The sequence below is a fragment of the Nilaparvata lugens genome, chromosome 1, assembly GCF_014356525.2.
Source record: "Nilaparvata lugens isolate BPH chromosome 1, ASM1435652v1, whole genome shotgun sequence".
NCBI lineage: Eukaryota > Metazoa > Arthropoda > Insecta > Hemiptera > Delphacidae > Nilaparvata > Nilaparvata lugens.
The window spans coordinates 63,330,191-63,352,154 of NC_052504.1; the positions used below are offsets into that span (position 1 = coordinate 63,330,191).

The 21,964-nt window shown below is 35.0% G+C and overlaps 1 protein-coding gene across 3 annotated transcripts in view; it reads left to right on the forward strand.

Moving 5' to 3' along the window:
- The window catches only part of LOC111053183, a 341,346-nt gene that overhangs the window by 53,099 nt on the left and 266,283 nt on the right, over positions 1-21,964 (forward strand). For all 3 annotated transcript variants that reach the window (XM_039439163.1, XM_039439180.1, XM_039439171.1), the window contains exons 12-18: positions 721-992; positions 1,609-1,720; positions 2,664-2,750; positions 7,086-7,220; positions 7,905-8,037; positions 10,876-11,017; positions 12,612-12,736. In XM_039439163.1, the coding sequence (XP_039295097.1) occupies positions 721-992; positions 1,609-1,720; positions 2,664-2,750; positions 7,086-7,220; positions 7,905-8,037; positions 10,876-11,017; positions 12,612-12,736 (1,006 nt within the window). The remainder of the gene's footprint in view (positions 1-720; positions 993-1,608; positions 1,721-2,663; positions 2,751-7,085; positions 7,221-7,904; positions 8,038-10,875; positions 11,018-12,611; positions 12,737-21,964) is intronic.

Below are 21,964 nucleotides of genomic sequence, written 5' to 3' on the forward strand. Positions count from 1 at the left end.
AAGAGATGTATAAAGAATATCATATTGACTGCTTGAATCCAATCACTATAACATAAAAATGTACATTTGAAAGAAATGATAAATTAACGTTTGTCGTGATCCTTGGGGTCCTGGGGACCGAAAAGCGTAATTTCGCGCACGAAAACAATCCACAGAGCAACTCTATACCAAGGTTAATTGTCTACTGAAATGAATTAACATTGGTCACAATAGGCAGTAAAGCGAACGGCAGCTGAATTATAACTAAAACAAAAATTGCCTGGGTTCCTACTAAAACCCAGGGTCACGACTAGAAGGTTAAAGTAAAAATATAGTATATTTGATTATTAAAGTTTTTATTTGCTTCTTCATGAAACAAGTCTGTGTGGTAACCTCAATCAATTGATTCACCACTTAATGATAATTATTTATCATTTTTCTATTACATTTTTAGGGATATTCATTGAAGTGAATCAGGATATCTCTTTACCTTATGACGTTCGCAGTTACTGAAGCTCTCTAGTTGAGTTGTTATTCACATAGAATGTGATGAAAACATATGAATTTTATAGTTTTAATATCTGAATTCAGTTATTAAAATGTTATTTTTTTATAGTACAGCTCTTTTATCATGAGTATAGGATTATGAAGTTCTGCTGTTGAAAAAACACAACTACAGAACACATTTATCTATTGAAGTTGAATGCAGATGTTGTCAAGTGATCCGTTATCTTATTACAGATGCCCGTTCAAGAGCAACTAGAATTCCCTTGCGAGCAGTCTGCTCTGAACTCGCAGTACGACCCGTACGAGACAGCAGCGAGGCCCGTTCCTCGGCCGGGTGAGGGAACCCCTGACCAGTACCCGGTCGGTGACCTCGGAGGGAAGTTCGGTCTGCTCGACAACAAAACAGCCATCAAACAGGCCGCCTACAACGACTCTTCCATGCAGATCTTCGGACAACAGAGCATTTTGGGTCGATCAATTGTTCTGCTCAGGAAGGATCATACCAGGTTTAATTTACTAAATTCACTTTCATGAATGTGTACTACTGTTCTGATTGAGCTAATTCTATAAGGGAGTTTATCTGAATTGTTTTTCAGTTCTAAAACTGTTTAAACCAACCAGCTGTACCAAGTGTAAATTGGAGATAATTATACATTTACACAAAATTACCAAGTATCACTTGAGTACTTTTAGAATTTTATAAAGTGATTGTTCCAAATCCCTGTGATCAATAAATGCAAAACTCATATGCTTTCCTTGCAATAAACTCATTAGTAATGAATCCCTTGAACATTTCCTTCAATTTTATGTGATCTTTGTATTGTTATAGTAGAATGTAACAGTTAACAACAGAACATCAACAAATAATAAACCAATAGTAACACATCTAATCAAGTTTTTTATCTATTCATCTATTTTTTATTTGATCATTTATTTATTGCTCTGTTGGACTACATATTTACCTATTTTTTATTTTTCATTTATTTATTTCATCTATTGGGCTAAAAAACTAATACAATATTAATTTAAAAAGAGAGTCCCCCAAGGTCTTCTAAGATTGTCTGTAGTTTTTAATCAATCTACTATTTTCAATATCTCATTTTTTCAATTATTATTTTCCAGATGGTCATGTGGTACAATTGAGAGAGGGTATGCTCCTACAGAGGCTAGAGAATTGAGAGCTATCGCTTCATTCCATCATCCTCTGGGTTTTGCCTGGGGTTATATTCGCATGGTTAGTATCAACATCATTATTCTTATTTTTTCTGATCTTTCAAAATTAAAAACAAATGTCCCAATTTAATTTACCGCACATATTACTTCGATTCTGTTAGTAAGAAATTTTACTTTAACGCAAAACTACCATAGTATAATAAGTATATCTTCTTCTTCTTCTTCTGACATTACAGCTCTTTCTCGCACTAGAGCCCTCCACACATCACGGTCACATGCCTTTCGTCTCCATGCCACAACTCCCGTCCTCTGGAGATCATCCTCCACTTCATCCTCCTCTTCCGGTTACGTGGCCTCCCTTGCCATCTTCTACCATCCATCCTGGCCTTATAAATTGCTTTTGGCATTCGATGGTCTGCCATTCTCTCTACATGACCAGCCCAGCGCAATCTTTGTGATTTGATGAATCGTACCACATTCTCACCCTTTAGAATTTCATTTATTTCATCATTTGACCGCCTCCTCCAGACTCCATTGTCATTGATGCCTCCATATATGCGCCTAATGATCTTCCTTTCGAAAACTCTCAGTTTACAGGCATCAACTGCAGTTAAATTCCAGGTTTCTTGGCCGTATGTGATTATTGGTCTTATAAGAAGTATATACTTCATTTGATTTATTTTTGAAGTTCTTATAGCACGTTTGTTTTGAAATACTGGTAATTGAATTACCAGACTCATTCCTTACTTGTATAATTACGGATGCTGTAATATTATCTACAATAATTTTCCTTCATGTTTTGGTTGATTTCTCATCACTTTCATCTCATTTTCATTCTCATCGCTGTAATATAATCATACATCATGTGATTCCCATAAATAATATTTAGGCTATATAAGGAGTGGAGAAGATCATAAATGATGTATTCAGTTGTTTGTAATTGAAGATTAGTAAACATACATTGAATTATGTCACCAGATTGATTGTTTTATTCAATTTTTCAGACACAGTTGATTCACTCAGATAACAGCAAGAGTGATACAGTCATTGAAGTTACACTTCGTCATCCAGGAAAAATGGATCGTAATTTTGTAAGTTTTAGGTGGTTTCTCTAATTATAATATGTGAATATTTGTCTATTTTCATTTTGGTAATCAGTCTAGTCAACGAAGGGTTATAGAGGGTGAAGTTTGGCTAAGGGGAAGTCAATTTTTGACCCCGCAGTTCCCTGTTACACCACTACACCCTGTGCTAAGAGATTGGGGTGGTTCAAAGGTACCATTTTCTGTTTCTTGTAAATAACTCGGAAACTATGCATCTTACGGACATAACAATTCAATACAAAATTGAAGCTAGTTTCCTGCAATATTCATCCCACAACTTTTTCTATATCTTCTATTGTTCACGAGATGTCTCTTGAATCCATTACATTTAAAAAAATGTCGCTTATATCTTGGGAATAATGCGTTCAACCGACATTACTAACAAGGTTTTTAGAGCTTTAAATTCAATCTGATGCATTATTCCACTATTTCATTCTATCCTTCCATTGTTATAACAGCGTTATAACTTCATTGTTATAGCTTCAGAAAGGATCGCTCAATGATTAATGGTAACGTTTCTTGGCGCTGCAATAAGCTTGGGTGTCTGGCCACATTGAAGACCAAGTCTTTGAAAACTGAAATAGTAATGATGAGCAATATACACAATCATTCGACTATGAGCTGTAGTAGTCCAGCATCGCAAAGCATGTCATCCACGCCCCATGAGATGGATAAAAGTTCAATAGTTGACAGCGATGTTTTATCTAAAACTTCATCCTTCACATCGAAGGTCTCGGAGTGTGATGATGGGGGATAGTAGCATGATCCTAGGTGGGCACCCACGCGATATGGCTGTTAATACTCCGTCATTAAGAACAGTTAAAGTCCAGGAGAGCTCTTCATTAAATATTCATTCAGTGGAACTGTTGCAACAAAGGGATGATCTGATTGAATTTTCAAAAACCCTAAATGAACAGATAGATCAACTTAAACAAAAAAATGAAATGCAAAGCTCAGAGTTTGATGGCTCACTATCACGACTCATGAAGAAAAATATCTGATCTACGTTCCCAGATGCAATCAATGACAAATTCAATTAGCGTTTTGGAAGCAGATAATACTGCATGAAAAAGACAGACCTGAAAGTAGAATGTAATAAATCTCGAAATCTGTATGATGGAATGGTTGCTTTATCTCAATCCACTGGGAGTACCACAAAATGTACGAGAAGGAATGATAAAGGTAAAAAGAAACGAGCAAACAGTATTGAGGTCGGAGGGATGCAAAGGGGTACAGGTGAAAAGCAGCTGGTGAATAATCATATTGATGACTGCAATAACAATCAGTTTTCACGAGTTGGGAAAAAAGAAAGGATGAGAGAGAGTTTCTCCTCTAAAATTAGCATTTTTTCAAGTAGTCATGGTCGACACGTCTCTTCGTTTGTTGGCAGAGATGCTAATAGCTCTATTTCAAGCGTGATGGGCAATGTATATCCGAGTGCACCTGTGGAGTACATAGTGGATCGCTTGGTATCAAGTCGGGAGGTTGCTCTCTATTCAAAAAGGGATTTTGTTGTTCTTTTGGCGGGAACAAATAGCATCGATTTGAATTGTAATAACCGCAAAATAGATCAACTAATTGGTAAACTAAATGAGGCAGTGAATGAATCAAGACATACAAACTTGGTTCTGTGTACAATTCCACGCAGACACGATCTCTCGAGAGATTTGCCTATTCACTTTTTCATTGATAAAATTAATAGTGCGATTGAGAAAATTTGCTCTGATAAAAACCTTTTACTGATAAGACTGGATAACATTCCGAGAAGGTTCCATACTTTTAATGGTCTGCATATGAATAGTTGGGGAAAAAAATTATTTACCAGGAAAATATTGGATATAGTGAATTTGTATTTGAGAGGTGAGCGTCTATCAATTTGTGAATCTGTTGCTGATGATGTGTTGCCGTGCTCGCCATCTTTGCATTTGGAGTCAGGCTCTGTTTCTGATTATTTGTCGGGATCAACTAGAGGACAGGGGAACTCCGGGGAGGCGACTGCCATCGGGTTTTTTAGGACTGGACACATCCTTTCAGACAGGGTATAAAAGAAACAAACTTTGAATATCCATTGGTTATGAATTGGATATACAGGGAGTAAGCAACAAACTTGAGGATCTCGAACAGCTGTTCACTTGTTAAATTAGTCCTTTAGCTGTTACTTTGACAGAACATTGGTTGACTTCTGATAATATTTCTCTTTTGAATACACTGTCCAAGTATCAGATAGCTTCTCATTATTGCAGAAAATCTAAAAGTAGAGGAGGAGTCTGTATACTTTTGAATAAAGACCTTGGATTCAGAATACCGGATGATATTAATTTATTTACAATAGTGAGTGTTTTTGAATGTGCTGCAATAGAATTTAAACTGAAAGGTAAAGGTATTGAACAAGTAGCTCTTATTGTAGTCATTTACAGGTCTCCAAACAGTGACATTAAACTTTTCTTTGACACTTATGAACGGCTGCTCGGTTTAAAAAACAGAAAGCTTTTCATCTGTGGAGATTTCAACATTGACATGCTGAAGGAAACTTCAAGTAGCTTTGAGTTTACTAATTTGACGAATTCCTATAATCTTGACTTTATTTTGAAGGAGCCCTCTCGAATAACATCACAAACATCCACTTGTATTGATAATGTTATAACTAATATAATGTTAGATGGTGTCAATGGTAGTACAGTTGGCTTGGGAATGTCCGATCACTCAGCCCAGATAATCCAGCTCAAGCAAAAATTTGAACCCACTCAAAAAAAATTATTGTCCAAACGAGTCATAAATAAAGCATCAATTGAAACATTTTTGAAATTATTGAGAAACAAAAAAATGCATTCGTTAGGAGTGGGGACTTATAATATGCTTAACCATTTACTACCCTTATCAGAACTGCAGGGTCGAAAATTGTCTCTCAAACTTTCACTTCTATACCCTTTTTTGAGCATCCATTGACTGGACTGAATGGAATTCTATTCAATTCATTGAAAGCTCTTGGTGCAAATGTATTATTGGAATAATTTTTGCGAATACGGTACTTTAATAATAATTATCAAGCTACCTTTCAATTTAACAATAAATTTACTTCTTTCTTATTTCTTTCTTTATCCGGTGCTACAGCCCTAGGTGGGCCCTGGCCTCCTTCACAACACGCTTCCATTCTTCTCTGTTCATGGATCTTTCTTTTCATCCTCTCACCCCCATCTCTCTCAGGTCATCCATCAGGTCCAACCACCTGTTCCTTGGCCTAACAGACGAAAAAAGTCTGCTATGCAACTTTCTATTAAATACTATTATGGCCATTCTAGCCTCACTCATCCTCATCACATGCCCCAACTACCTTATTCTTTGGGACTTAACGAAGCGTACTATATTTTCTCCTTTCATTAATGTTCCTATTTCTTCATTTTTTCTTATTCGCCATTGCTGCCCATTAACCTGGACGGGTCCGTTAATTTTTCTTAGCATGGATCTTTCAAAGATCCATTATAGATTTTTAATGCATTTTCGTCAGCCATATTCATCACCCAAACCTTTCCTCATTTAATTCAACGCTAAGTAGAACTTCTTGGTTTCACTCACTCTACTTATTTCCTCAATATATTCCAAATTCCGCTTCATTTTTTCTCTCTTTCTTCTTTTGCAGATTTTATCAGCTATTCTCCTTTCGTTTTTGTAATTTTCTTAATTCTTTCTGGTTTCTTTTTGTATCATTCTCATACGTGCAGTGTTATTTCTTTCTATAGCTACTCTGCAATCATCATCAAACCATTCTGTTCTACCCACTCTATTCACCTGACCTGAATTTCCTTTGCGCCACTTCATTTACCGATTCTTTTATGACTTTCCAGTTCTCTTCTACGCTTTCCCTTTCACCTCTACTCCTTATTTCCTCACGTATTCTGTTTCTATACATTTCCTTTCTCTGTACCTTTCATTTTTTTAATTTTCTAAATTCCATCCATTTCAATGTTCCATTCCATTTTCTCGGCTGTATATTATTTTTCTTACAGTCACTTATTTTCTCTCTGAGGACTGCCTTCACAATAAATTTACTAGTATTGCAAAATAAATTTATAATAGGAGAAAACAATCCCTAAATCAAGTGATGAGATATGTTTGGCTCAATTTGGGATAATATTTCATTAAAATATTGATAGCATAATAGACTATCTTTTTTGTACTCTTGCGCCTACATACCCATTTCCTGTGTACTGTATCCAACATGTATAATTATTAAAATTTGATTCAAGCTGCAAATTTTCATGGTAGATGTGAAAACTTATATGAACTATTAGGCGTTGATTTTGATTGTTGTTTTCATGTCTGCAGACCAAGAATCATAATTGGGCGATCTATGTGAACGCAGTGGGTGTTGATGCTACTGTCAAAGTGTTGGAGACGCGATGCACTGCCGGAGGTTATGTTTGGAATCCCTACTTCACTCAACTAGCGGATCCATTGAATGTAAGATTTTCATTTCTTCTAACCGTATTGATAAATATGATAGAACAGAGAATAAGTGGTCCTGAAAACGTCAAAAGTGATGTGATTCCACCGTATTTGAATATTAGTACCATTTCGATGTCGAATGTTGGACTGGCAGATTAGATTATATATTTTTTGTGTTAATTGATCTTGTATAATTTTCTACTGTGGACATTTCTGGAGTAACGTTATGACAAATGATTAAAAAATTTATAATCCAATGAACAAGCATGTGATGAAATTTGATAAAGGATAAAAACTCAAAAGTTACAGATCTGTTCTAAAAAATGAGGTCATACCTTCAAAACTCAGGTAATTCTAACTTGGGATAAAAAAATCATGGAAAAGTTGGTATGTATTATTCACGACCAGCTCGGTATTCATCAAAACATTTACTAAAATATTGATTTGAATATTTTAGTAACCGTTGAGAATACTAAATGTTTTAAATACTAAAAAAAATTTAACTGAAAAATACAATCACATTAATCTTTGTAGAAATTAGTAGTAAGTTGTAGGTATAATTTGTTATTTTTATATCTAATAAATCATTAGTCCATTCATACACATTCTGCCATAAGTTTGTCCATGTAAAACAGGTATAATTTCAAATGAAAGATATTTCATGAATCTCGTGTGTGAAACTCATTCATAATTTTCCAGGGAGATTTATATAAACAAGAATGTGGCTCTGATCACCCACTGAGATGTTATGTGGGAGATCTCTCAGGCAGACTTGGACATATTGATCTTGGAGGCAAAAGAAGTGTATTCTCAGACCCCAATTTGCCACTTGGTAAGTGAGCTGTCTATTTTTTCTGCACACAAATGAAATATAAAAAATAGAAAGATTGCTTATCGTAATTATTTTAGAATTAAATTAAAAACATTTTCCAACCAAGCTTTGCGCCCCCCCCCCTGAGCATTCATCGCGCCCCCCTTGGGGGTCGCGCCCCACACTTTGAGAACCACTGGGTTAGATTAATTAAGATATATGTTCACAGCACATTTCGAAAATGTCCCTAGATTTCCTTGGAGTAAGTGAAACACATTATTAGAAAATAATTTCGAGCATTAACTTTAATAAGAAAAAAATTGCCAACTCAAGTTAAAATCATTCCAATAATAGTAGAGTAATCATTGATACTTATGAAAGAAAAAATACTAATACATACGATCTCAGAATAGATTCCGTCATACTCTACAAACCGTTATTTACTTACTCCTTTGCTCTACAGACCATTTAGGGTCTTGGCCTCCCGTAATACTCCTCTCCATTCATCTTGATCCTGTGCCTTCCTTGTCCATCCTCTGATACCCATCTGCCTCAGGTCAGCCTCAACATCATTGATCAACCGCAGTCTTGGCCTTCCTCTCAATCTCCTTCCACCTGGATTCATCCTGTAGACATCCTTTGCACTCCTTGAGTCGCTCATCCGCTCTACATGGCCTAACCAACGAGACCCCTGACCTTTATTTCAGCTACAATTTCTGGAGAATTATAAAGTTCTTGCAGCTCTTGATTGGCGCGGATTCTCCATTCTCCAGCATTACAGATAGGTCCGTAAATTTTACGGAGTATCTTTCTCTCCCAGACATTGAGTAAGGTTTTGTTCCTCCGAGTTAGTACAGTACCCAGGTTTCAGTTCCATATAGCACGACTGGTTTTATTACAGTGTTATACACTTGCACTTTTAGTTTTTTTTTTCATATAAGTTGGGAATTGAGGAACTTTTTCAGTGCATAGTAGCATCTATTCCCGGCTGAAAGTTTGGCCTTCATATCAACTTGGACTTCATTCTTGTGTGAAATTACAGCTCCAGATATTTGAACTCCTCAACCTTCTCAAAACTACTATCTCCTATGACAAACTGTCTTTCATGACCTTGGGCATTTCTTCTGCTATTATACATATATTAATTATGTTTTGGAATTTTTGATTGTCAGACCTGTTCCCTCGAACTCATTCTTTAGTTGGTAAAAGAGTTAGGTGGAACCTTCTTGTAGTGTTCTTTTGTTTCTGGCTATCAGAACCACGTCATCTGCATATGTCATGTAATGAAGTATTCTATCCATGATGGTTCCATGTGGGTTGACTGTCAAACCACGTATCACCTTTTCCAAACTTATGTTGAAAACCATGGCTGAGAAAACATCTCCTTACTTCAGTCCATTACATGCCATGAAACTATTGGACAGACTTGCTTGTATTTTTCCTCGGTACCTTGCACCCTTCAACGTCATCCTCTCTAATCTTGCTAGTTTAAAAGGTATACCAAATTCCAACATAGATGATAAGAGACTATTCCTATTGATAGTGTCAAATGCTTGTTTATAATCGATGTATAATTTTTCACAAGATTGTGCATATTGTGCAAGATCGGTTTGGTCTAAATCCACACTGATAGTCCCCCATAATCTCGTCCATGTAAGACCTCAGTCTTCCAGCTATTATCTTAGTCAGGACCTCATAAGCAACACTTAATAGGAAGATACCTCTATAGTTTGATCAGTCAGTCTTGCTTCCACCCTCATGGATATGACAGATCACACCCATTCGCCAGTCTTCGGGCATTTCTTCTTCTTTCCAAATCTGTGTAATTGAATCGTGCAACGCTTTTAGAAGGGGTGGGCCACCAGCTCTTATCACTTCTGCAGCTATTGCATCTTCCCCTGAGGGCTTATTATTTTGCAATGATTTAATAGCCTCCTCAACTTTCTTAACTTGGTGTATCTGGTTGAAATACAGCCTTTCCTTCTCGTATTCTCATATACATTTTCCTCGCATTTTTTGCTTGAGCAAAGGCCATTATGCCAGAGCTGTCTGGCATACGTTCTTTTTCATGGAACAGGTTTGTTATTGCTCTTGTTTTCCAATTCAGCATATTCATTCTTGGATGATTTGTCTTCAAGAGCTTGTAAGCATTCCTCATCCATCCTTGCATTTCTAACTTCTCTTTTCTTATATCCAATAGTCTCCTGAGCAGTCCTGACCACACTTTCTCCAATGCCCCTCCACGTTTCATGGAGAAAAGAGACACATCTCTCATATTCCTATGTTCATTCAGACTTTCTTCTAGCTTTTACTGATAACTTTCTTCTATATTCTGGTGTCTCATCAGCTTCTTACAATCACATCTCAGCTGCTTCTTACCCTTTACCTGTCCAGCATAATCCTTTGCCTGTATCTCAGTCTGATTATGAAGTTAGCAAAACGTTAGCAGGAATAATAATTGAAAATAATTATACATTAAACAAATTATGGAATCCTGCAGGAGTAACGCTGCACACGTGAAAAAGAAATGCTTTCACTAAGCTGTAGCGGAAACACGGATTCAGAAATACCATGCACATTTGTGTTCCGGGCATTTCCTATCCCCGCAGCTAGTTGAAGCTACTCCCTGAGTACAAGCTTAACACTAGTTTCAAGTGACATCTTGCTCAAAACTGTCTAATTAATTCTTTAACAATTTTATATACATGAAATATCAATGTTTACAGTAATTATGATTGTTGTTCTTGTAATTTACAGTCAAGAAAGTCTTCTTATAGACAGTGCATCGAATTGAGACATTTTTTGTAATAATATTTGTTATGCTATGTTCATTTTTTATTATTCGTATACAATTTTCAGAAGGTGATGTCTCTGCAATGGGCCGTTCCATAGTAATTCTGGACCAAGAATTCGGCCACAACAAGTTTGCGTGTGCCAACATTGAGCCGGATAAAGACTTGATAAAATACGTTAATCTGAGAAAGCCACCGAATTTCATTGTGTAAGCATAACATGCTATTGATTTTTCTCTTTGGTGTAGGAGAGTATTAATGTAGTACTTGGTGTATTAATCAGTACTTGGTGTAGGAGAGTATTAATGAAAGTATTGGTAGTACGAGTATTAATTAGTACTTGGTGTAGGAGAGTATTAATGAAAGACAGTGTGCTTTCTTCATTTTTGCAATTAAATTTTGGTCATGTACGTTGTTCTATCTCCACTCATTTTGATTAACCCATATGGAACTACCTAATTATTATAATGCCCAAAAACGTGGTCATATTCTAGCTTATTGTAAGCGTGATAATCATTCCAACATCTATTATAATTTTATACGCCAGGAAATTCCATATCAAGCTTAAAATGAAGCGTTGAATGCTCAATTTCAAGGGTATCTATAATAATAATTTTAAGGGTATCTAGAATTGCCAGTTATAAAAATAATTTCATCTGTACATACTGTTCCTCTCTAAACTTATCTCTTTTGATCGTAATAATGTTTATTGTTGAATGATGACTAAACATTAAATATTATCTCTGTGGAATATTATCATTTCATTGGACTGACCACGAATATCCCCAAGCCCCACTTGCTTTCTTAAAACATTTCTATTTTTGCACCAAACGTATGTAAATTGCTCTAGAACGTTCACAGTGATTGTCATTAGTTTTGAAAAAATATTCCAATAAATAAATCAGGATTTTTGGTAGGAATTTATGAATGAGTATGAGTATGAATCTATTATTCAAGAAAATCTCATCGCATTCTACAACAATTATTGTTTCACAATTTGTATCACAAAGTGATTAAACTGACACTATTAAATCAAAAAAGATTATCCTCGACTGATAGTAGTTGATCTATCAAATCAAATTAAATCAAAATAAAATTTATCTTCTTTCTGCTATAATACAAAATAAAATATAAAATCTAATAAAATCTTGCGAACTAAGATTTTACAGAATAATAAAAAAACCTGCAGAGTAATAAGCCTGAGCGCAGGAAAACTAACATTTTTTTCGAATTACATACATAATCAATATAGAATATATACAATATCTCAAAGCATGATATAATAATACCCGATGAAATGATTTTTAGTTAATTAAATTAGGGGGGAAATGGATGATACAAATGACGGATGAACCATTTGTTTTATGAATGAATGGCAAGGGAACTATGAGAAAGCTTACGGATTTGAAAACAATAGTATGATGAATACAATATAATGAAATTAATTTGAAAGGTGAAGGAATGCAAATCAAAACGAAGCCTAAAAATCTCAAAAATGTTCAATGTTGGTACATGTTGAATAATCCATTTATTGATTTAATTTATTAATGATTTTATTTCGAATGAAACAGCTTGGAATTATGTTTACTAATTCATTTAATTCATTTACCGTGAAATTTAGTTGCCTGTCGCAAACCGCCAGTCTTGATCTGATTGCTGTATTCTATATTTCTATTCATGAAAATTACTATATTAAAAATAAATTGATTGTATATTATTTCACGAGTGATTACAAAATGTTTAGTATTATTGCATGCGTCAATGTTATTTTTATCATCACTTGACTATGTTTTCAATTTCCAGATCTCAGTTCTTGGATGATATTCATGAAGTGATGGGAATTCCTGAATGGTTTCTAACAGTTGATACACGAAAAACAAAGATACTGCACCATAGTGCTTGCATACAACTTTTCCTTCATTTCAAAGGTATAACTCAACTTCCCGTTGTCACTTGAAAATCTAGGGTTGAAATCATTCGATTGATAATAATTATTATTGTGAAAGTTGATTGGATGAATGAATATATTATGGAAACACCATCAATATTGGTCTCAAGATTAACGTAATGAAGAATATTGTTTTGACTACAAACTAGTTAGCTTTTTATAATTTCATAGTAACTGTATATAGTATAATATAGTAACTGGAGACTTGATGTGTTCTGAATAGTTCGATTAAATTCATTGAGTAATTACACTAATAACTTTGTGATCAGTAATCGTGATCAATTCAACATCGATTAAAAAACACTATTTTTGTAGTCAAATCAACTTTATTTTTAGATCTGCAGTTCCGTGTTGAAACCGTGTCTTCTGCTGTGTTGGTTTTAAAACAAAACTTCAGTCTTGAAAGTTAAATAATAAATGTGATCTGACAACAAAAGCAGTGTTTTACAATGCTAAGTTCTTCTATTGCTAGTAGTGGTTCAATCTTAATATTTGCTTCATGTATAATATCAAATGAAAAGTTTGTTTTCAATTTACGAAATGGAACTTCAGATGGGATTGTTATATCACTTTCCCAGTATTCATGTATTTTAGGATGTTCGAATAACTGTTCTGACTTATTAAGATACAATAATTGAGTTGATTTTGGATATAATGTAGTGTTCTTTTTGTCTGATAAAATAATAGTTTTGTCAATTTTGTACAATAGATATTGATTGATAATTGGTATGAATTTTACAAAAGAAGCAGAATCATTAATTACTAATTGTTTACAGTGTTCTAATTTCTTATCTTCTAACATTTCACTTATACACTTATTTTTTATCACTGTCACATTTCTGCAGTAGTAGTTGTCACACAAATATTCACATTTACCAGATAAATTTCGTCATATCTCAGGATAAGGGAAGGATATTCATGAATGGTGGTAACTTCAGTATTACGATAAACAGGATAGGATAATAAGAAGAAGGTTTCATAAGTAGGTGATTTTAAAGGGAATTCAATGAAGTAGGATATATATTCTTTATATATTGAGCAGTGTACCTTTGCTAATTGCCATAATACTTCTGGTTCTTCAGAAATCAATTTTACATTAGATTCAGAAATAATATTATTTATTTCTTTATGGGATAATATACTAGAATGTAGAATATTCAATCTACAAAACTCCAAACTAGTATCTAAATCGCTTATTTTATTAAAGAGCAAACTTAATGAGCTAAATAAAAGGGAAAATTGCTGGTTCAGCTGTACAGTCGTAGTTTCATTTGAGAGAGTTTTGAAATAGTTTATAATTTTCAAATTATTCCCATGAATCTTTTTCACATCAGCATTAAAATCGTCAATGAGCCTTTTGTTTACTGAAAATTGATTCTCAATATTATGCTGTAAGCGGTATTCATTTGACTGAACTTGAAATAATATTTTGTCGTATTTTTCTTTGTCGTTCGCATCCATGTTACCGGTTACCCATGAAATAGCTGAGCCAAGTCCATTGAAAAGTCCACGCTTATTTCTATTTTTGCTGATATTGATGTGATCTAGTTTTGTTTCTGTGTATTTTAAATGCATTGTTATGATGTCTAGACGGCCTTGATCGATATTGTGTTCACGCAAAGTGAATATTGTTCTTTTGATTGTATTTAATTCGATACGCAACATGTTTACATTAATATTATGCATGTATGTGAAGGTTTCATTTATTATGAACGAGTCCTGAATTTTGATAGGAGTGATGCCTGATGTTTTACTTAGATCAGTCAATCTATACGGGTTTGCTGGTGTTAGGAACAGCATCAGAAGAAGAAACATTGTTACCTGAAACAGATAAATTAGTTGATTTCTTTTTCTTTCGAGCTCGCTTCACTCGATTCGGGTGAAGTTTGAAGGGTCTTTTCTGAATCGCTCTTGGATTAGTAGCTAATTGAGTTTCCTTATTGTATTTCACTTTGAAAAATTTAGGTTTGTCCTTTTTATTAAACGTTGTCTTTATGAAGGGTTCGTTAGGCATTTCAAAATCTTTTTCTCTAGTTTGATTTAAGCGATCAGTTCTGTTTTGTTTTTCTTGTCCTACTTTATCTTTTACTAGTTTGTGAATAGTTTTCAGTTTTTCTAGATAGGCGTTTGTTCTTTCTTCAGCAATAAGGGCTTCCGTTATTTCATCAACATATGGATTTTTCGATACACCAAAAGTCATTTCCATAGGAGTTAGTTTCAAGGTTGAATTTATTGTGTTATTGAATGCGATAATTGCAAGTTTCATATTATCTTCGGGTTTGTTGTTTTTATTTTCCATTTGTATAGCATTAAGGAGTTCAATGAGTGTCGAGTGTGCTCGTTCCAATAAACCCTGGGAATCTGGATGTCCCGGTGTTATATAATAAGGTTCTATCTTATATAAACGCAAAAAATCTCGAAGTCCAGCATTATCGAATTCACGACCATTATCCATTTGGATTGTCTTAGGGCATGGAAATAGAGAAAAGTAATCATTCAAACAAGACTGTATTTCAAGTTGGTTCAAACTTGTTAGTGGATATGCCATGAGTTTTTTCGAAAAGCAATCTATTATCGTGAGGAATTTTATTCTACTGTATTGAAACGTGTCAATCTGTAATTTTTCGAAAGGTTTGTCAGGAGTTGGGGTAATTTTGTATTCAACTTGAACAGGTCTTCTATCATATTTCACTTTAGCACATACTGAACATTTATTTATATATTCTGTAATGTCTTTAAGCATGGTAGGCCAATAGTATTCTCTTCGAATGTGGTTATAGCTTTCATTAATTCCACGGTGATACGTTTTTCCTACATGATAATTGGTTACAACTTCTTTTTGTTCCTCTGAATCAGTTATATCCAAATTCAGTTTCTTATATCTCCTAAGTTTCACAGAATTAAAATTAGCAATGATAACATTCTTAAAATTTTCAAAAATCATTTCATATTCTTTTTCCAATACACCTGTCCTGGAGCAAAGTATCCCATAAAGTGTGTTGGGTTTCAAGTATTGTATACACACATCATTTATTTCTTCAGGAGTGGATGAACTTTGAAAATATAGAGTCAATCTGTTTTTTGTAAAAACTTTTCTGATAACAGGTTCTTTGTTGCCACGTTCTAAAATGATTTGATTTTGTTCAACATTGATTATTTTGTCATCTTCCGCAATAACTACTTGTTCGTTCGAACTCTCCTGTGAATGTATTGTAACTAGACTACGATTATCAATTTCTTGTTCATTAGCATCATTATCATTATCATCATTATCATTAGCATCATTATCATTATTTACAATATTATCTCGATCGGAATTGTTAGTTTGTTCGGCAGATTTGCCTACATGTTGAAGAAAATCGTCAAGTGTGACGGTGTCTACTGAGGGAATGTCTGTGTTAGTGTTAAATCTAAGCAGTTCGTCCATGTCAAATTCGTCGGGGTCATCGAGATCATTGTTATTCTCGAGATCCTGAAAGTCATGATTGAAACCACGAAAACCACTTTCGAAACCTTGGAAAGGTTCGTCTTCATCATTTTCCATCATGTTAACGTCAAGTGGGCGTATTCTTGAAAGAGCGCTACTTGGTTCGATTTACCTTCCACATACTGGATTGAAAAATCAAATTCTTCTAGAAAGAGTTTCATACGAATTAATTTTGAATTCGGTTCTTTAATGCTGTGGAGCCATTGAAGAGGTTTGTGATCGGTTTCGATTATGAATTTTCTACCATAGAGGTATGGTCGAAAATGTTTGCATGACCAGACTATAGCTAATAATTCTTTCTCAATCGTAGAAAGATTTTCTTCATGACGATTAAGTGTACGAGAAGCATATGCAATGGGTAAGGTTTTACCATTGAATTTTTGTGATAACACTGAACCTATAGCATAATTGCTAGCATCACAAGTCAGAATAAATGTTTTTGTGAAGTCAGGTAGCTGTAAAATTGGATCGTTTTGTAATAGAAGTTTTAATGTTTCAAATGACTTTTGATAGTCTGGATTGTTTGGATTGATTTTAACATCTTTTTTCAAGGCGTGTGTGAGAGGTTTTGCAATCTTAGCGTAATCTTTTATCATTTTTCGATAATAGCCTGTCAATCCTAGAAATTGTTTAATTTCTTTTTCAGTTTTTGGGATTGGAAAGTTCTTAATAGCTTCTAGCTTTGAAGGATTGGGTTGAATTCCGCGTTCAGATATGATATGTCCTAAGTACAGTAATTCTCGTTTAAAAAACTCTGTTTTGTCCAGTTGGATTTTTAGATTATGATCTCTAAGTTGTTTGAAAACTGATTTTAGATGTTTCAAGTGTTCCTCGAGATTATCGGAAAACACAATTATGTCGTCCATGTAGACTAACACATTGGGCATTCTGGAAAACAAAATGTTCATTGCACGTTGGAAAGTAGCTGGAGCGTTCTTTAATCCAAACGGCATTCTCAAAAATTCATAATGTCCGTTCTCAGTCGAAAAGGCAGTTTTTGGAATTGATTCCTTTTCCATTTGAATTTGATGGAATCCAGAAGCGAGATCTATCGCTGAAAAATAGGTAGCCCTTCCAATTTTTCCAAATAAGTCCTCAATATTTGGTAGAGGATATTTGTCTTCAATCGTTTTATCATTAATCTTCCTGTAATCTAAAACGACACGTATTTTACGTTTACCGGAGGCGTCTGGTTTTTTGGGCACTACCCAAATTGGACTGTTATATGGGGAGTTGGAATGTTGAATTATTTTATTCTGAAGAAGTTTGTCAATTTCTAATTCAACGTCCTTCCTAAACACTTGAGGGTATCTATAATTTTTAGAATATACAGGGATTTCGTCAGTAGTGTTGATTTTAAATTTCAACAGATTAGTACTACTTGTCAATTCATCATGTTCACGTTTGATGATTTCAGGAAAATTCCGTATTAGATTTATGATATGTTTCCGCTCTTCGACATTCATATGGTCCGTCCGAAGAAGTTTGGGAATTTCTCTTATAATATCCGATTTGTTTGATACATCTGAGTTATCAATTTCATCATTGTCAAAAATAGTTTCTAATTCTTCTATCTCCATTGGCTCGGGGCTTATGGTCATGAGCTCATTGGAATACACTACGCACTTACATCTATTTTCTTCTATACTAACAATACTTTCTTCAACGTAATAGCTTTCATGAGAAACAGCTTTAAGTAGTCCTGTCTTGAGATTAGGAATCGACCTAACTGGTACAGTAACAACATTAAATCCTGGTTTCAATTGAATTTGTTCATGAGAGTTAATCACTGATAACAACGGTTTCGAAATAGTACGATAATCTAACGTGTTGTTTGTATAATTTACATTGGCTTTGAGTTCTTTCAAAGTTTCGTGACCTAATAAGATATCGTATCTTGTTGAAAAGTCATACACGTACATTTTGATTTGTGAACTTCCTGGAAACACAGTATTTGAGTTCATATAGATGTATTCATTTCCACCACTTTCACCGGCTGGTGTTTTTACTACGAACTTTTCTTTATATCTGGTCACATTGGGTGGTATGATAGAGGGGTTCACATAGTTCTTTGACGACCCAGTGTCAACCATCCATTTACGGTTAGCGTGGTCGACAAAATATGGGAGCGACTTATTTATGATATTCAATTCAAATTTTTTGGGGGTGTTTCCGCTGAGTGTGTTGGGCCTACCCCTAAAAAATGAGCCTGCATGTTGTTGAATGCTTCAGTAAGTGAAGTTAGCTGGTTTTGCATGCTTTGGATTTCGTTTCCGAAAGGATGAGATGAGTTGTCTGTCAAGTCATCGTGCATGTTTTGGATTCCGTTTCCGAAAAGATTAGATGAGTTATCTGTCAAGTCATCTTGCAAATGATGCACTTCAAACGGAGATTTTGAGTTCAGTTTGAAACGATTAGAAGGATTAGTTTGAACTGTGCGCATGCTGACAGTGTTTTGTGAATCCCACTTACTATTATGTGGTTGTCTGAATTGAGGATTGATTTGCACAGGCCTCGGTTGGTGAGGAAATTGAGCAAATTGATTTTGAGGAAAATTTTGTTGAAAGTTTCTGTTCTGGGGGAATGTTTGCTGTGATCCATTATTCTGTTGGAAGAAATTCGGTACTCGAGGTTGCGAGAAGTTGTTAGAAAAAGCTCTGTTGCTTGCTTGATAAGCATGAGTGAATGTGTTTGATCGCATTGGCGTTTGATTAAAAGCTCTTGAATCAATTTTATTGATAGTACTGATAGTTGATTTGAAGTTCAAGCTCCTTAGAACAATACTACAATCATTAATAATCTTATGTCTAGCATCGTCAAGATCGTGAATTTGCAGGATTTGCAAATGAGAGCCCAAAGTTGGATGAACTCCGTGAATCAATGTACGAGTGAGAGTTGCGTTCAACTGCTGCATTAGATTTGTCAAAAGTTCACCTTGGATACCATCTAGTTTATATTTAGTCAACACAGTTGTGCGTTTTTCATCGAGGCGATTAATGAATTCGATCGGGTGTTCATTTGAATAGGATTTCATGAAAGTAATTTCCGCAATTAGGTCTGGAACGGACCTGTTGTCAGCGAAGTTTGTTTTTAGAGCGGCTATCAGCTCTGTTACAGTTGTACAATTGTTATTAAAAACAACTGATTCTGCGGGTCCTGAAAGACGGCTTACGGCTGCCCTGAAAAGGAGCCAGTGATTTTCTGTTTTTTCGTCAATGTTTGCACTACAATAGGACACTAGTAGTTCATTACAAGTACTAATAAAATGTGGTAGCTTATAGCAAGTACCATCATAGTGGGGTATGAATTTAAGAATGTCATGAGGAATTTGTTTCGAGATATTAGGCATTGTAGGGTTTGGTTGAGGAAGAGATATAACGAAATTACTCACAGTCGATTGAGGTTGGTGGGCGATGTTCCGGTTGTCGTCAGCGTCGGCGTCGGCGTCGGTGTCGTCTTCTCCTTCGGATGATATAAGGACAGCAGGAATCCTCCTGAAGGTGGCGAGATCTCGGTCCCTCTGTAGAGTCCTCTCGTCTCCTGCGGTGGCCAGCGTGGGGTTGAACTAACTGCTAGGCTGGATACGGTTACAGCGTGATGGTGATAACAGCTTGATGGTGGTTTTCCATTGAGAAGTACTTGAAGTCGTTTTCGTTTTTGTAGTTTGATTTGATTTACACTTATTAACACTGGTGAAAGTTAAGTTCTTGTTGAAGAAATTTTTGAAAGTTTGAGTTTACTCTGATAACACTTGACTTTGTTTTCTCGTTGGAGAATAATTTTGTAGTTGAGTGGTAGATTTTGGAATTTTGAAGTCGAGTCACTTTCACTATGAGTTTCTCGTTGGAGAAAAATATATGGGTTGGTTCACGGATGAAGAGGTGAAACTCAAAGTTTTTTCGTTGCACAAGATAAAAGGTCTTGTATCCGAGTTTAATGAACGTGGATGGATACAACGATAAACTTTCCGCGACGTAAGTTCGGGCGCCAGTTAAGTGATTGGACGACACGACTGAGTTTTTAAAAATTGAAACTTTATTAACACTACAACTACAGAAAATACCGAATTAAAGAATTTCGGGAGCCGAGTGCTCTCGTCAAGAGTTTGAGTAGAACTAACTGAAAATAATTAATTGAGACATAAAGAAGACAATGCATAGTCAGCTGTATTCTATAACAATGGGGTTGTAATACTACTACTATAGATATTTAACTATTGACAAATGTACCTATCACAGATCGTTTTTAAGATGCGTTGTTCTCTTTAGCGTTGGTTAGATAAGAGGAGCATCGGTTTCCGGAGCGTCGATCTGTGTTTTGTCTATCGGTGCCCATCCTTCATAAGAATATCTTTGCTCATTCTCTGAGCTTTCCACTTATCTATTATTATTATTATTATTATTATAATTTTATGGCCTTCATTGGACCACTGTAGTCAGTATCTTCCACCTTTACTCCGTCCTCTCTCAGCCCAATATTTCTTCATTCGTTCAGAAATTAATTTCCTTTCCTCGTCCGAAATCACTCTTCCCATTCTGTGTCTGACTTTGATCTGCAGTCTGGTCTGTTTGTCCTTCAGGATTCTGATGTTGTCCGACTTGTTCTTCAAATCTTCGAATGTTATATTCAACTCTCTCATATCCTCCTTGAGTTCGTCAATCCATTTTATATTTGTTTTACTTTTCCACAACTTTTCAATAATTCTTCTGCTTAGTCTGTCCTCCGAAGCTCTAATCAGGTGACCGAAGAAAGATATTCGCTTTTTTTTATTGTACTTGTGACAGGTTCAATTTCTTTGTAAACAGTTTCGTTGGAAGCTAATCTCCAGTGTCCATCTACTTGATAGTTCTTGTTAATACAGGTTCTGATGATTCTTCTTTCGATTTTTAGTAATTTGTCTATTGCGATGGTATTGGTAGTTTTAAAGATGGTTTCACTTGCGTAAGTTATTACCGGTTAAGTTCCACTTATCTATTATTAAGCTATACTATGCTGAAATTTAAATTCTAATATCACAATCTTATCAATTAAAAATTCTGTTTACCACAGTCTTATCAATTAAAAATCTTATTGAGAAACAACCTACTTTATTTTGAAACAAATTTGAGAAAATATTTGTTCAAATCTCGTTGAAATAGTTTTTTTAATAGTGTAATCATTTATTTTTAAAACTCTTATTACATTTACTGGTATATTATATAGTTACTGTAGTATATTAGGGCGATGGTATAGTCGTATACATAGATAGTAATCTCACAGTAACATGTGATGAGCTCCAACTGGGTGGTCTGGCCACCTGTCTGTCTATAGATTTTGACTGGGAGGGAACTCCCTGTCAACTTCTTGCTGTATATCGGAGTCCAAACTCCAGCTTACCTCGATTCTTAGTAGCTCTCGAAAATCATCTCAATTCTTTAACAAATAGGAAAATGCTAATTATAGCCGGAGATCTGAATTGTGACATTTTAAATGTGTTTCCGGGTTCGCTGGAAGAGAAATACATTGATGTGTTGAACGAAGTAGAACTAACAGCTAGTATAGACAAGGTGACTAGGCCGGCCAGCGGTACTTGTATAGACCACTATTTTATAAGACTACCACAATCCTTTCAAGCCTCTACAATAATAGTTCAAACAGCTGTCACTGACCACTTCGCAATATGTATATTCTCTAATAAGAAAACACAGCACACAAATAAGGATGAGTATTTTTCAAAGGTTG